The sequence below is a fragment of the Lepus europaeus genome, chromosome 4 (genome assembly GCF_033115175.1).
Source record: "Lepus europaeus isolate LE1 chromosome 4, mLepTim1.pri, whole genome shotgun sequence".
NCBI classification, from domain to species: Eukaryota; Metazoa; Chordata; class Mammalia; order Lagomorpha; family Leporidae; genus Lepus; species Lepus europaeus.
In genome coordinates this window covers 597,139-610,836 of record NC_084830.1, presented here as the reverse complement: position 1 = coordinate 610,836, position 13,698 = coordinate 597,139, and the positions used below count along the sequence as shown (strand labels likewise).

Here is a 13,698-nt window from a genome sequence, read left to right as displayed (position 1 = left end):
CGGCGGCCCCTCGCGGCCTCCTTCCACCCGCAGACTGCAGTGGGAAGCGGCCCAGCGGAGGCGGGTGCTGGCCGCACAGGCCCTGCCCTCCCACGGACACGGCAGCTCCCAGCTCGGCGGGGAAGCAGCGGCGCTCACGCTGCCCCGCTACGGCCTTCGCCCCGAGCCCTGCCCTCGGGCTGCGCTCTCCGCGGCCACGGCGCGGCGGAGGACCCGCAGGACCACTTCTCTGTGCGAACAACAGAGGTGCGCGAGGGGGCAGGCTCGGCGCCCCCAGAGCCGCGGGGCACAGGCGCCCGAGGAAAACTGCAGCTCCACGGATACGCCCGTCGCGTACGGGGTCGCGCCCAGCTGTCAAACTCGACAAACGCTGGAACGGCCCGGAACCGAGAGAACGCAGTCCCGTGAGCTCCGGCGGCCGCGGAAGAGCGCCCGGACCGCAGCCGGCGCCGGCAGTGACGTCACACCGCGGCCTCGGGCGCCGGAAGTGCGGCCTGGCCGCCGGAAGTGCCGGGGCTGACGGGAGGCGTAGTTCCCCGGCAGGCCGCGCGCGGAGCGGGCCAGCATGGCGGGCCTGGAGCTCTTGTCCGACCAGGGCTACCGGGTGGACGGACGGCGCGCCGGGGAGCTGCGCAAGATCCAGGCGCGGATGGGGGTGTTCGCGCAGGCCGACGGCTCGGCCTACATCGAGCAGGGCAACACCAAGGCGCTGGCGGTGGTGTACGGGCCGCACGAGGCGAGTGAGCGGACGCCCCCCGCCGCCGTGGTGCCGGCGCCCTGCTCCCGGACCTCGACGCCCGGCCCGCGGCAGCGGGCGGACTGGGTGGGGAGGGGGCCGGGCGTCCTCCGCCGCGAGGCTTCCCCAGGGTTTGCGAGGCAGGGGGTTGAGGCGCAGCTCCCACGGAACCCGCGTGACCCTGGGGGGTGGGTTAGGGACGCGCGCCAGAGGCGGCTGGCGGCGCTGGACGAGCAGGCGCTGCGGGCCGGGCCGGGCCGGGGGGCCGGGGGGCCGCGGCCTGGCTCACGGGGCGCCCCTCTTGCAGATCCGGGGCTCCCGCTCGCGCGCGCTGCCCGACCGGGCCCTGGTGAACTGCCAGTACAGCTCGGCGACGTTCAGCACAGCCGAGCGCAAGCGCCGGCCGCACGGGGACCGCAAGTCCTGTGAGCTGGGCCTGCAGCTGTGCCAGACCTTCGAGGCGGCCATCCTCACCCAGCTGCACCCACGCTCCCAGATCGACATCTACGTGCAGGTGAGCCGGCCGCAGCCCCGCACAGGGAGGGGGGGCTGCGGGGCGTGGGGGGCCGTCTGACGCCCCTCGGGCTCCCTGCAGGTGCTGCAGGCGGACGGGGGCACCTACGCGGCCTGTGTGAACGCGGCCACCCTGGCAGTGCTGGACGCCGGGATACCCATGCGGGACTTCGTGTGCGCCTGCTCGGCCGGCTTCGTGGACGGCACAGCGCTGACGGACCTCAGCCACGTGGAGGAGGCGTCGGGCAGCCCCCAGCTGGCTCTGGCCCTGCTGCCGGCCTCCGGCCAGATCGCGCTGCTGGAGATGGACGCTCGCCTGCACGAAGACCACCTGGAGCAGGTGCTGGAGGCGGCTGCGCAGGCTGCGCGCGGCGTGCACGCCCTGCTGGACCGCGTCGTGCGGCAGCACGTGCGCGAGGCCTCCATCCTGCTGGGGGACTGAACAGCGGCCGCCGGGCCCGTGCGGACCTCTCCCACGCGGGAACTGCTCCGGAGTCGCACCTGGAGGGCCGGTGCGGTGCGCGCTGCGCCCACCCCAGTGCATCTGGACCTTAGGAACAAGGGCGGCGGGAGGCGGCTCTGGGCGCTGTGGCCTGGACTGAGCAGCCCCTTCCCCCAGGAGGCCCCCGGGCCGTTCGTGTCCCTTACCTGGAGCTCTAAAAGTACCACAACCTCGTGCCCTGGCCTGCATTACTCTCCGCCTGCTCCGCCCCTGCCTCCCCGCCCACCACTGCTCCCCGTCAGCCGCCTGAGCCCTGCAGCAGGGAACCAGGAGCTGCGTCTCCCCGACTACCTGGGGCCCCCTGGCCTGGACAGGGGCAGCGCGCTCCCCACCGGCGACCTCGGTGCAGGGCACCCACAGCGAGGGTTCCCGGTCCCGGCCTCCCTCTCCCAAGCCTTCATCCCCGTCGGCTGCTCGCTGCCGCCCTGCGCGTCACCTCCGTCTCCTGCCAGCCGTCCAGCTGGTGCTTTCTCGCCGCCCCTGACCGGCCTGGCCCGTTCGTGCACGGTCCGGCCGTACTGGAGGCTGCCTCCCTTGCCTGGGCCCACCCCGGTCAGCTGAGCCCGAGCCCCGCGGCCTTACAGCGAGTCGCCGCTCAGAGCATGCGCAGTGCGCCCCCCGCGGCCCTTCTGGTCTGGGCATGCGCAGTGGCCTCCCCCGCCTTCTGGGCATGCGCGAGGGCCTCTGGGACCGGAAGTGCGGGCGAGCGCGAAGCCCCGGGTCTGACAGGAGCCGCGCGCCGCGCCGGTGCCCGTGCCTGGTGGCGGGAGAGGGGTCGTGTGCCCGCGCCGCCCCGCCATGGGCCTCCTGTCGGACCCGGTGCGCCGGCGCGCGCTCGCCCGCCTCGTGCTGCGCCTGAACGCGCCGCTGTGGTGAGCGCGGGGCCGCGGGGGCGGGGGCCGGGCCCGCGCGGCCCCGCGGACGCTGAGGCGGCCCCTCTGCCCCTGCCGCAGCGTGCTGAGCTACGTGGCCGGCGTCGCCTGGTTCCTGGCGCTGGCGTTCCCGCCGCTGACCCAGCGCACGTACATGTCCGAGAACGCCATGGGCTCCACCATGGTGGAGGAGCAGTTCGCGGGGGGCGACCGCGCCCGGAACTTCGCGCGCGACTTCGCCGCCCACCGCAGGAAGTCGGGGTGAGCGGCGGAGCAGGGGCCTGGGAGCGCCGAGGCCGGGCGCCGTGCTCACAGCGGCTCTGTGTCCCCAGGGCCCTGCCGGTGGCCTGGCTGGAGCGGACCATGCGGTCAGTAGGGCTGGAGGTCTACACGCAGAGTTTCTCCCGGAAACTGCCTTTCCCAGATGAGACGCACGAGCGCTATGTATTGGGGGAGGGGGTGTGGCTGGGGCCCGAAAGCTGCTTGGTGGGGTGGCCTAGGGCGGGAGTCGCCTTGGGGGGGGTCCCCGAGGCCAGGGAAGTCCCTGGGGAGCACGGCGTGGCCGGGCAGAGGGAGGGGCCCTGCAGCTGTACCGCGGGGTTCCCGGGCTGACGCTCCCCACCTGCTACTGTGTGCAGCTGGTGTCGGGTACCAACGTGTATGGCATCCTGCGAGGGCCCCGAGCCGCCAGCACGGAGTCCCTGGTGCTCACCGTGCCCTGTAGCTCCGACTCCACCAACAGCCAGGCCGTGGGGCTGCTGCTGGCGCTTGCTGCCCACTTCCGTGGTGAGGCTGGGGCTGGCTGGGGGGTTGCTGCTGCCAGGGACGGCTTGGTCAGTGCCCCAGGCCCTGCTGCTGACCCTGCCTCTCACCTGCAGGGCAGATTTACTGGGCAAAAGATATCGTCTTCCTGGTGACCGAACACGACCTCCTGGGCACCGAGGCCTGGCTCGAAGCCTACCACGACGTCAACGTCACTGGTAGGTGCCCTGCCCTGCCCTGGGCACTGCCTCCACCGGCCCCGCGCTGGCGCTCGCTCACTGTCCCTGCAGGCATCCAGTCGTCCCCCCTGCAGGGCCGGGCGGGGGCCATCCAGGCCGCTGTGGCCCTGGAGCTGAGCAGCGACGTCATCACGAGCCTCGACGTGACCGTGGAGGGACTGAACGGGCAGCTGCCGAACCTCGACCTGCTCAACCTCTTCCAGACCTTCTGCCAGAAGGGGGGGCTGCTGTGCACGCTGCAGGGCAAGGTGAGGCCCGCCCGGGGAGCGCACAGCCTGCTGGGAGGCGGTGCACTGACCCTGCACCTGTTCCCCGAAGCTGCAGCCCCAGGACTGGACATCCCTGGACGGGCCACTGCAGAGCCTGCAGACGCTGCTGCTCATGGTCCTGCGGCAGGCCTCCGGCCGCCCCCACGGCCCCCACGGCCTCTTCCTGCGCTACCGCGTGGAGGCCCTCACGCTGCGTGGCATCAATAGCTTTCGCCAGTACAAGTATGACCTGGTAGCAGTGGGCAAGTAAGTAGCTCTGGGCTCCTCTTCCCATGCCCGGGGGTGGCCCGGGGCCCGGCCAGCTGTGACCCAGCCTCCCGTGCGGCAGGGCTCTGGAGGGCATGTTCCGAAAGCTCAACCACCTGCTGGAGCGGCTGCACCAGTCCTTCTTCTTCTACCTGCTGCCGGCGCTCTCGCGCTTCGTCTCCATCGGCCTCTACATGCCGGCCGCCGGCTTCCTGCTCCTGGTCCTCGGGCTCAAGATATCCTCCCCCGCTCCACTCGGGCTCTCCACTTGGAGCCCCGTAGTCCCCTCAGCTCAGGACGGGGGGAATCCGTCATCCTGCCGGGGAGGGGGGGAGTCCTCCCGCAGACTGTGCACTGGCAGAGTCCTTGACTGGCCACGCCCTGGCTGGGGGGGGGGTCCTCCCGCAGACCGCGCACTGGCTGGGGGGGGTCCTCCTGCAGACCACACACTGGCTGGGGTGGGGGTCCTCCTGCAGACCACACACTGGCAGAGTCCTTGACTGGCCACGCCCTGGCTGGGGGGGGTCCTCCCGCAGACCATGTCCTGGCTGGGGGGGGGGTCCTCCTGCAGACCACACACTGGCTGGGGGGGGGGTCCTCCTGCAGACCACGTCCTGGCTGGGGTGGGGGGTCCTCCTGCAGACCGTGCCCTGGCTGGGGGGGGGTCCTCCTGCAGACCACGCACTGGCTGGGGGGGGTCCTCCTGCAGACCATGCCCTGGCTGGGGGGGGGGGGGTCCTCTTGCAGACCACGCACTGGCTGGGGGGGGGTCCTCCTGCAGACCACACACTGGCTGGGGTGGGGGTCCTCCTGCAGACCGCACACTGGCAGAGTCCTTGACTGGCCACGCCCTGGCTGGGGGGGGGGTCCTCCCGCAGACCATGTCCTGGCTGGGGGGGGGTCCTCCTGCAGACCACACACTGGCTGGGGGGGGGTCCTCCTGCAGACCACGTCCTGGCTGGGGTGGGGGGTCCTCCTGCAGACCGTGCCCTGGCTGGGGGGGGGTCCTCCTGCAGACCGTGCCCTGGCTGGGGGGGGTCCTCTTGCAGACCACGCACTGGCTGGGGGGGGGGGGTCCTCTTGCAGACCACGCACTGGCTGGGGGGGGGGGTCCTCCTGCAGACCGCACACTGGCAGAGTCCTTGACTGGCCACACCCTGGCTGGGGGGGGGTCCTCCTGCAGACCGTGCCCTGGCTGGGGGGGGGTCCTCCTGCAGACCACGTCCTGGCTGGGGGGGGGGGTCCTCCCGCAGACCACGTCCTGGGGGGGGGGGGTCCTCCCGCAGACCGCACACTGGCAGAGTCCTTGACTGGCCACGCCCTGGAGCTGTGGATGCAGTTGCACGAGGCTGGAGTGGGCCCCGAGGAGGCTCGGGGCGTTCCCGGGCCCAGCCCCGCCGCTCCCCCAGTGCAGGTGACAGCACCCCCTTCCTCTTCTGGGGAGGGCTTCTAGCGTCCTGCGTGGAGCCTGCTGCCTCCACTCACCCTCATTTAGAAGGCTGGTGATAGGGGTCTTGGGGCTCCGCTGGTCCCAGGGCCCATCTCCAAAAGCTCGTGTGCCCTGCAGGGTGTGGGGCTGACCTCGCTCGTGGCACCTCTGCTGATCTCCCAGGCCATGGGGCTGGCCCTCTACGTCCTGCCGGTGCTGGGCCAGCACGTGGCCGCCCAACACTTCCCAGTGGCCGAGGCCGAGGCCGTGGTGCTGGCGCTGCTGGCGATTTACGCCGCTGGCCTGGCCCTTCCACACAACACTCACCGGTGAGGGGCCGGGCGGGAGGGTGCGGGGGTCCCCCTCGGCACGTAGTGGTGTGCCCTGGGCTGCCTCTGAGTCCTCACCTTGCAGGGTGGTGAGCACACAGGCCCCGGACAGGGGCTGGATGGCGTTGAAGCTGGTGGCTCTGGTCTACCTGGCCCTACAGCTGGGCTGCATCGCACTCACCAACTTCTCACTGGGCTTCCTGCTGGCTGCCACCATGGTGCCTGCTGCCGCTCTCGCCGAGCCCCACGGGCCCCGGTATGTGCCGCTGTGCGCTTCTCCCCAGCGCTTGCCTGCCCTCACTGCTCCTGCCCCACCTCGGAGCCCACCCTGTTGCTTCTTCACCCAGGCCGCTCTACGCCGCCCTGCTGGTGCTGACAAGCCCAGCAGCCACTCTCCTGGGCAGCCTGTTCCTGTGGCGGGAGCTGCAGGAGGTGCCGCTGTCGCTGGCTGAGGGCTGGCAGCTCTTCCTGGCAGCGCTGGCCCAGGGCGTGCTGGAACACTACACCTACGGCGCCCTGCTCTTCCCGCTGCTGGCCCTGGGCCTCTACCCCTGCTGGCTTCTCTTCTGGAACGTGCTCTTCTGGAAGTGAGGTCAGCCGTGGGGCACACAGACGAGCAGGGCCCTCCCACGCCCACCCCTTCTACCTCCTCCTGGAAAATAAACAAATGTTCTCTTTCAGCTGCTCTCGGCTCCTAGCCCACCGTCCGTGTCAGGCATCAGGGCATGGGGGCGAGCAGCCGGTGCCTGCGGAGTGGGGCGGTCTCCCGGGCCTCCTGGCGGGGCTGCCCTGCTCTGCTCAGGGCAGAAGTAGGGGCCCAGCTGTGGCAGACCCAGGAGCGCCTCAGCCGGACACGGCCAGACCGGTCCCAGGCCTTGAGCTCTGTGGAAGGGGTGTGTGCAGACCCTGCCCAGCCCCGAGTGCAGGTTCTCAGGCCTAGAGGGTACCACTGAGGCCTGAGGGTTCCGGGCACCACTGTCTTGTGCATCTGTGCCGGGCTCAATGCTAAGGAGAAGGAAATAACCCAGACAAGACTTGGCATCTGCCCGGGGCTGCAGCCCCCTTAGATCACGTGGTCTGTCACTGCCGGACTGGGGGACCAGGGCTGCAGCCAGAGCCTGCAGGAGAGGGACAGGACAGGACAGGACAGCAGCGCTGTACGTGGGCAGAGGTGCTCACAGCCCAGCCGGCTTCTGGAGCGTGGGACAGCAGGGAGACCTGCTTTGTGAAATGCTGTGTGTTTGAAAGGCAGAGAGAGGATCTTGTGTCCACTGGTTTACTCTCCAGATGGTGGCACCAGCGTCCCTGGGCCATGCTGGAGCCTGGAGTCAGGACTCCATCCCCGTCTCCCAGGTGGGTGACAGTAGCTCAAGCACTTGACACCGGGTCCATGGCTTCCCGGGAGCGCTAGCAGGGACGGACCTCAGTACTAGAAGGGGTGCAGGCAGGGCCAGCGTCGAGGCGCAGCAGGTTAAGCCCTGCATCAGTGCTGATTCAAGTCCTGGCTGCTCCCTGCTAAGCGCCATGGCTGGAGTACTTGGGCCCCTGCCCCCTGCCCCCTGCCCCCTGCCCCCTACAGGGGAGACTGGATGAAGCTCCAGTTCTCCGCTGTGGCTGGAGGAGCCAAAGCGATTATTAGAGTTGGCCTAGGGGCAGCGTCCAGTGTTGTGTCCGAGTGGTGTGGTCAGGGAGGGCACCTGCCCTGTCCTGGGCCCTGCTGCCTCATGGTGGGGCTTGGCTTCCCATGGCAGGGCCCAGGGCCTCGGGAGCTTTGTGTGTTTGTTTAAATTCCTAGCTTTGTTTTAACTTGTCCTTTTTACTTTTTTTTTTTTTTTTCTAAGACTATTTGAGAAGCAGAGTCATAGACAGAAAGAAAAGTCTGCCGTTGGCTGGTTCGCCCCCCAAGTGGCCGCAACAGCCGGAGCTGAGCCAATCAAGAGCCAGGAACTTCTTGAAGTTTTAATTTTACGTACAAACAGCTAGCATGATTTTCCATGTTGTTAATGTCATTGAAGAAGCGGTTCTCGGAACATCATTCGTCCAACTTAGAAGTCTGAACCCTTCCCATACTGAAGGGAGCAGTGGCGCTGAGACTGTACCTGGGTCGGCCTGTGCTGGCTGCTCGTCTGGCAGGAGCTCTCCGCACGGTTGAGGGCGTGGGCCCCTGTGACGCGGCAGCCTCACCAGCCTGCCCATCTTCACCCTGCCGTCCCGGGCTGGGACCTCGGGTCAGTTTCTGTGATGAGCACTTTCCCTGACCCAGCTGCCTCCCTGACGAGGAGCACGTCCCGGCTGTCAGCCTGGAACCTGGGCTGCTGTGTGGTAAACAGTTGTAGTTTTGGTCTTTTGTTTGTTTTTGGTTGATTTGAAAGGTAGAGGGATAGGGAGAGAAAGAGCTTCCATACGTGGCTCGCTCCCCAAGTACTGACAGACAGGCAGGGCCAGGGCAGGGTGAAGGCAAGAGCCAGACTTCTGGCTGGGTCTCCCGTGTGGGTGGCAAGGACTTGGGCCAGGGGCCATGGGCCAGTGCTGTGGTGTAGCAGGTAAAGCCGCCGCCTGCAGTGCCAGCATCCCATATGGGCGCCGGGTCAAGTCCCGGCTGCTCCTCTCTGATCCCGCTCTCTGCTGTGGCCTGGGAAAGCAGTGGAAGATGGCCCAAGTGTTTGGGCCCCTGCACCTGCATGGGAGACCTGGAAGAAGCTCCTGGCTTTGGCTTCATATTGGCACAGCTCCAACCATTGCGGCCAAGTGGGGAGTGAACCAGCGGATGGAAGACCTTTCTGTCTCCCTCTCTCTGTGGCTCTACCTCTCAAATAAATAAAATCTTTTTAAAAAAAAAAAAATTAAGACTTGGACCAGTACCCCATTCCCAGGCTTACTAGTAGGAAGCTGCATTGGAAGCACGGGGTAGCTGGGACTTGAACCAGACGCTCCAGGGTGGGGTGTGGACATCCCAAGCAGAGGCTCAGTCTGTGCCGCAGTCCGAGTGCCTCCCAGCGTCTTCACCTGTCCTGAACGGGCCTTTGGTGGTCACATAAGGCGTAATTCAGGGAGTCGATACGTAGGGGAAACACTAGGAGAGCTCCCGTTCTGAGCATCGAGTTTGCTCCCCAAATGTCCACGATAGCCAGGGTGGTGCCAGGCCAGCCAGGAGCCATTCCAGCTCTCCCACGTAACTGGCAGGGACGCAGGTCCTGGAGCTGTCACTGCCTCCTTAGGGTGCACATAGGTAGGAGCTGGAATCCAGGCCTCTCTGTGGGATGTGGGGACCCTAACCAGGCCCTCGCTGTGGGATGTGGGGACTTGAACCAGGCCCTCGCTGTGGGATGTGGGGACTTGAACCAGGCCCTCGCTGTGGGACGCGGGGACTTGAACCAGGCCCTCGCTGTGGGATGCGCGTGTCCCAGGTGGTAACCACTGCAGCGCACACCCGTCTAAAGCCCCAGGTTAGACCCGAGCACTGGCCACCTCACATGGAGGCGGCCCAGGTCTGTGCTGTGGCCCTCAGGGCAGATCCCAGCTGCTGCCTGGCTGCTCAGCACACCACCGCCCCACCCACATAGTCTGCTCCCTGGCCCCCGGCAGCCTGCTCTGTGACGGGCTGCTCCACTCGGCCGTAGCAGGGCTGAGGACTGGTTCGTGGCCTCATGGATGTCTGCCCACTGCTCAGCTCTGGCTGTCAGCAATGCTGCTGGAAGATTGGTGAACAAGTGTGGGGCGCACTTTAGTTCTGGAGTGAGTTTACTGTGCCACGTAGAATCAGCGTCACCAGGAAAAGACGTGAGACTTTCCAAGGCACCAGGACGTTTCTGTTCCCAGCAGACACGTGAGGATCCCAGGGTGTCCATGTGTCCCCAGCACTGGTCACTCCCAGGCTGTCCTCGTGCCCCCAGCACTGGTCACTCCCAGGCTGTCCTCGTGCCCCCAGCACTGGTCACTCCCAGGCTGTCCGTGTGTCCCCAGCCCAGTCACCCCCAGGCTGTCCATGTGTCCCAGCAGACACGTGAGGATCCTGTCCGTGTGTCCCCAGCACTGGTCACTCCCAGGCTGTCCGTGTGCCCCGAGCACTGGTCCCCCCCAGGCTGTCCATGTGTCCCCAGCACTGGTCACTCCCAGGCTGCCCATACGCCCCAGCACTGGTCACTCCCAGGCTGTCCGTGTGCCCCCAGCCTGGTCACTCCCAGGCTGTCTGTGTGCCCCCAGCACTGGTCCCCCCCAGGCTGTCCATGTGTCCCCAGCACTGGTCACTCCCAGGCTGCCCATACGCCCCAGCACTGGTCACTCCCAGGCTGTCCGTGTGCCCCGAGCACTGGTCCCCCCCAGGCTGTCCATGTGTCCCCAGCACTGGTCACTCCCAGGCTGCCCATACGCCCCAGCACTGGTCACTCCCAGGCTGTCCGTGTGTCCCCAGCACTGGTCACTCCCAGGCTGTCCGTGTGCCCCCAGCACTGGCCACTCCCAGGCTGTCCGTGTGCCCCCAGCACTGGTCCCCCCCAGGCTGTCTGTGCGCCCCCAGCACTGGCCACTCCCAGGCGGCCCATACGCCCCAGCACTGGTCACTCCCAGGCTGTCCGTGTGCCCCCAGCACTGGTCACTCCCCGGCTGTCCGTGTGTCCCAGCAGACACGTGAGGATCCTGTCCGTGTGTCCCCAGCACTGGTCACTCCCAGGCTGTCCTCGTGCCCCCAGCACTGGTCACTCCCAGGCTGTCCGTGTGCCCCCAGCACTGGTCACTCCCCGGCTGTCCGTGTGTCCCAGCAGACACGTGAGGATCCTGTCCGTGTGTCCCCAGCACTGGTCACTCCCAGGCTGTCCTCGTGCCCCCAGCACTGGTCACTCCCAGGCTGTCCGTGTGTCCCCAGCACTGGTCACTCCCAGGCTGTCCGTGTGCCCCGAGCACTGGTCCCCCCCAGGCTGTCCATGTGTCCCCAGCACTGGTCACTCCCAGGCTGCCCATACGCCCCAGCACTGGTCACTCCCAGGCTGTCCGTGTGTCCCCAGCACTGGCCACTCCCAGGCTGTCCGTGTGCCCCCAGCACTGGCCACTCCCAGGCTGTCCGTGTGTCCCCAGCACTGGTCACTCCCCGGCTGTCCGTGTGCCCCCAGCACTGGCCACTCCGACTGTTCCTCATGCCGGGGCTGTTGCCAACTTAGCAACATGACGTCTCCCGGTCTGTGAACCTACCCATTTTCTCGTTAGTTTTCTTCCCATCGTCAGTGTATGTTTGCTTTTTCATTTACTGTGGAGACTGGACCACTTTTTTTTTTAACAACTGTCTTCGGTTTTTTACTGACTTTATTGATTTAAAAGGTAACAGTCAGGCTGGGCGAGACACACACCAAGACCCTGAACTTTCTTCTTTGTTGTCCTGGGGATTACAGTTAGCACCTGATTGTCGTTAACACCGAGTTAATGCCAACAGAATCCCCAGAACGTGCTCCTCCATGGTGTCTGTCGCCTCCCTTCCCCTGCCGTTGTCACCAGTGCACTCCACACGTTCCGTGCCCATCCAGATAGGCTCCGAGTGGTTTTTTCTCAGATGTTTATCTTCTAAAATATTTATTAGTTAGAAAGGCAGAGCGTCAGGGAGAGGGAGAGACACACTGAGAGTTCCTCCGTCTGCTGGTTCAGTCCCCAAACGCGCACAGCGGCAGGGTTGGGTCCGGCGGAAGCCGGGAACCGAGCTCCGTCAGGTGTCCGGGCGAGCAGTCCTGCCCTCACCCGCTGGAGTGGAGCAGAGCAGCGGGGCCGGCCCCGCTGGGATAGGAGAGGCTGGCACTGCAGGCCACGGCTGCACAGATTTTGTATCAGACGGGGGAGGAACTGGAGACGGACATGCATTCGCGTCCAGGTGACTCAGATGAGAGATCCGTTGCTGTTGTGTGTGGTGATCGCTTCTCTCCTTACCTTTAACTTTCTTTCAACACCGTGAGATGCATCCGGGCACGCAGGTGAATGTTCATAAACCTTGGCTGGTGGGGCCATTGTTTCGTTACATGTTCTCTTCCTCCTGTGCACGTCCTGGTGTCCTGCAGCTCGCGGGGCGCTGTCCCTCCGCCCCTCCGCGTCCCTTCCTCGGACCGGACGACCTGGGCTGCCCTAACTTCCTTTCACTCTGCCGGTGCTTGTATTCCTTTGTACTTCTCAACGCCAGACTCTGCCTAGCACACTCTCCCACTTGGAAGGCAGAGATCCAGAGAGGGAGCTGGTTCGCCCCCAGTGGCCACTCAGCCAGACCTGAAGCCGGGAGCCAGGAGCTTCATCAGGTCCGGTTGGTGCAGGGGCTCCAGCACTTGGGCCATCTGCTGCTGCTTTCCAAGACAGGGCAGAGAGCTGGAGCCTCCGGGACTCGAACCAGCGCCACAGGGAGGCTCAGCCCACTGCACAGCGCCAGCCCCCACCCTGCTCTCCCAGGCACACCAGCAGGAGCTGGAGCCGAGCGCCCATATGGGGTGGGGCCGCTGCAGGCAGGGCTTCCCCAGGCCCCTTGCTGTGGTTCTGAGCAACAGCTAAGCAGCTTGGCAGTGCTTGGGGACGGCCAAGGCCACCGCAGGAGACAACCTGCCAGGCGACCTCACCGAGTGGTCCCCGGGCAGGTCACCGAGAGAGGGAGAGGCAGTGGGGACCCCAGGCGGGACGCGGAGAGAGGCAGCAGGAACCCCGGGCGGGACGCGGAGAGAGGCTCCGGGCCGATCTGGACACGAGAGCCTCAGCACAGCCCGGCTTTTTTTGCCTTTTTTTTTTTTTTTTTTTTTTGACCAGTTAGACAGTGAGAGAGAGAGAGACAGAGAGAAAGGTCTTCCTTCCATTGGTTCACTCCCCTAATGGCTGCCACGGCCGGAGCTGCGCAGATCCGAAGCCAGGAGCCAGGTGCTTCTCCTGGTCTCCCACGCGGGTGCAGGGCCCATGCACTTGGACCATCCTCCACTGCCTTCCCGGGCCACAGCAGAGAGCTGGACAGGAAGAGGGGCAACCAGGACTAGAACCCCGGGGTGCTGGCGCCACAGGCGGAGGATTAGCCTAGTGAGCCATGGCGCCGGCCGGCTTCTGTGCTCTTAGAGTTATTTATTTATTTGAAAAGCGGAGTTAAAGAGAGGCAGAGAGAGAGAGAGAGAGTTCTCCCACCCGCTGGTTCACTTCCCAATTGGCCACAACAGCCGGATCCGGAGCCAAGAGCTTCCTCCAGGTCTCCCACGTGGGTGCAGGGCCCAAGCACTTGGCCATCTTCCACTGCTTTCCCAGGCCACAGCTGAGAGCCGGCTCGGAAGTGGAGCAGCCGGGACTCGAACCGGTGCCCACAAAGGATGCCGGCAGTGCAGGCGGAGGCTTTACCCGCTACTCCACAGCGCCGGCCCTCCGCGTCCTTGTCCGTGCGGGCTCCTCGGCTTGGCGGTCAGCTGACCGTGGACAAGGTCCCGCCGATGCCCGGGGTGTCCCCGACAGCCGAGTGGCCACCCCGCGTCCGCACCCGGCGGGGACGCTCGGAGCAGCTGCAGAGCCGCGGCCTCGGGCTCCACCGGACCGAGGCGGCCCCGCCGGGGGCTCGCTCTCCTGGGCCCGGGCCGGGCAAGGGTCAAGGGGCGTTGTCGCAGCAACAGGAGACGCCACGGCGCGCGCCCGCCCTGCAGTTTCCCAGACGACCGGAGGAGCCCGGGAGGCGGAGCCGCCGGCCCTGACGGACAGATCCCGGCCCGCCCACCTGCCTCGCGGTCAGCCCCGCAGCCCCGCCTCGCGGGGTCTCGCGAGGTTTGGGCTCGCGTGGCGCCGCAGGGGCCGCTGGGCTCGGCGGCCGCGCTGCAGA

At 66.6% G+C, this 13,698-nt stretch overlaps 2 protein-coding genes across 4 annotated transcripts; both read left to right on the top strand.

Annotated features, from left to right (window-relative positions):
- The first annotated feature begins 510 nt into the window (after positions 1–510).
- On the top strand, positions 511–1,926 carry EXOSC4 (exosome component 4). Its single transcript, XM_062187880.1, has 3 exons — positions 511–736; positions 1,044–1,250; positions 1,332–1,926. Exons 1-3 carry the CDS (start codon positions 566–568, stop codon positions 1,689–1,691), a joined length of 738 nt encoding a protein of 245 aa, XP_062043864.1. The 5' UTR covers positions 511–565; the 3' UTR covers positions 1,692–1,926.
- An 85-nt stretch (positions 1,927–2,011) lies between these two features.
- Positions 2,012–8,710, top strand: GPAA1 (glycosylphosphatidylinositol anchor attachment 1). Of its 3 annotated transcripts, XR_009865654.1 has the most exons (14): positions 2,012–2,623; positions 2,705–2,884; positions 2,956–2,991; positions 3,262–3,409; positions 3,502–3,603; positions 3,676–3,872; positions 3,943–4,139; positions 4,222–4,375; positions 5,458–5,553; positions 5,707–5,897; positions 5,983–6,153; positions 6,245–6,489; positions 7,185–7,250; positions 7,739–8,710. XR_009865654.1 is itself a non-coding variant. In XM_062187878.1 (13 exons), the coding sequence occupies exons 1-12, from the start codon at positions 2,354–2,356 to the stop codon at positions 6,486–6,488; spliced, it is 1,986 nt and encodes a 661-aa protein (XP_062043862.1). In that variant the 5' UTR covers positions 2,012–2,353; the 3' UTR covers position 6,489; positions 7,739–8,710. The 3 variants fall into 3 exon arrangements, 2 of the variants coding, with proteins under 2 accessions (XP_062043862.1, XP_062043863.1); XM_062187878.1 differs by lacking the exon at positions 7,185–7,250; XM_062187879.1 differs by lacking the exons at positions 7,185–7,250; positions 7,739–8,710 and having other exon boundaries at positions 2,461–2,623; positions 2,956–3,067; positions 6,245–7,178.
- The last annotated feature ends 4,988 nt before the right edge of the window (positions 8,711–13,698 follow it).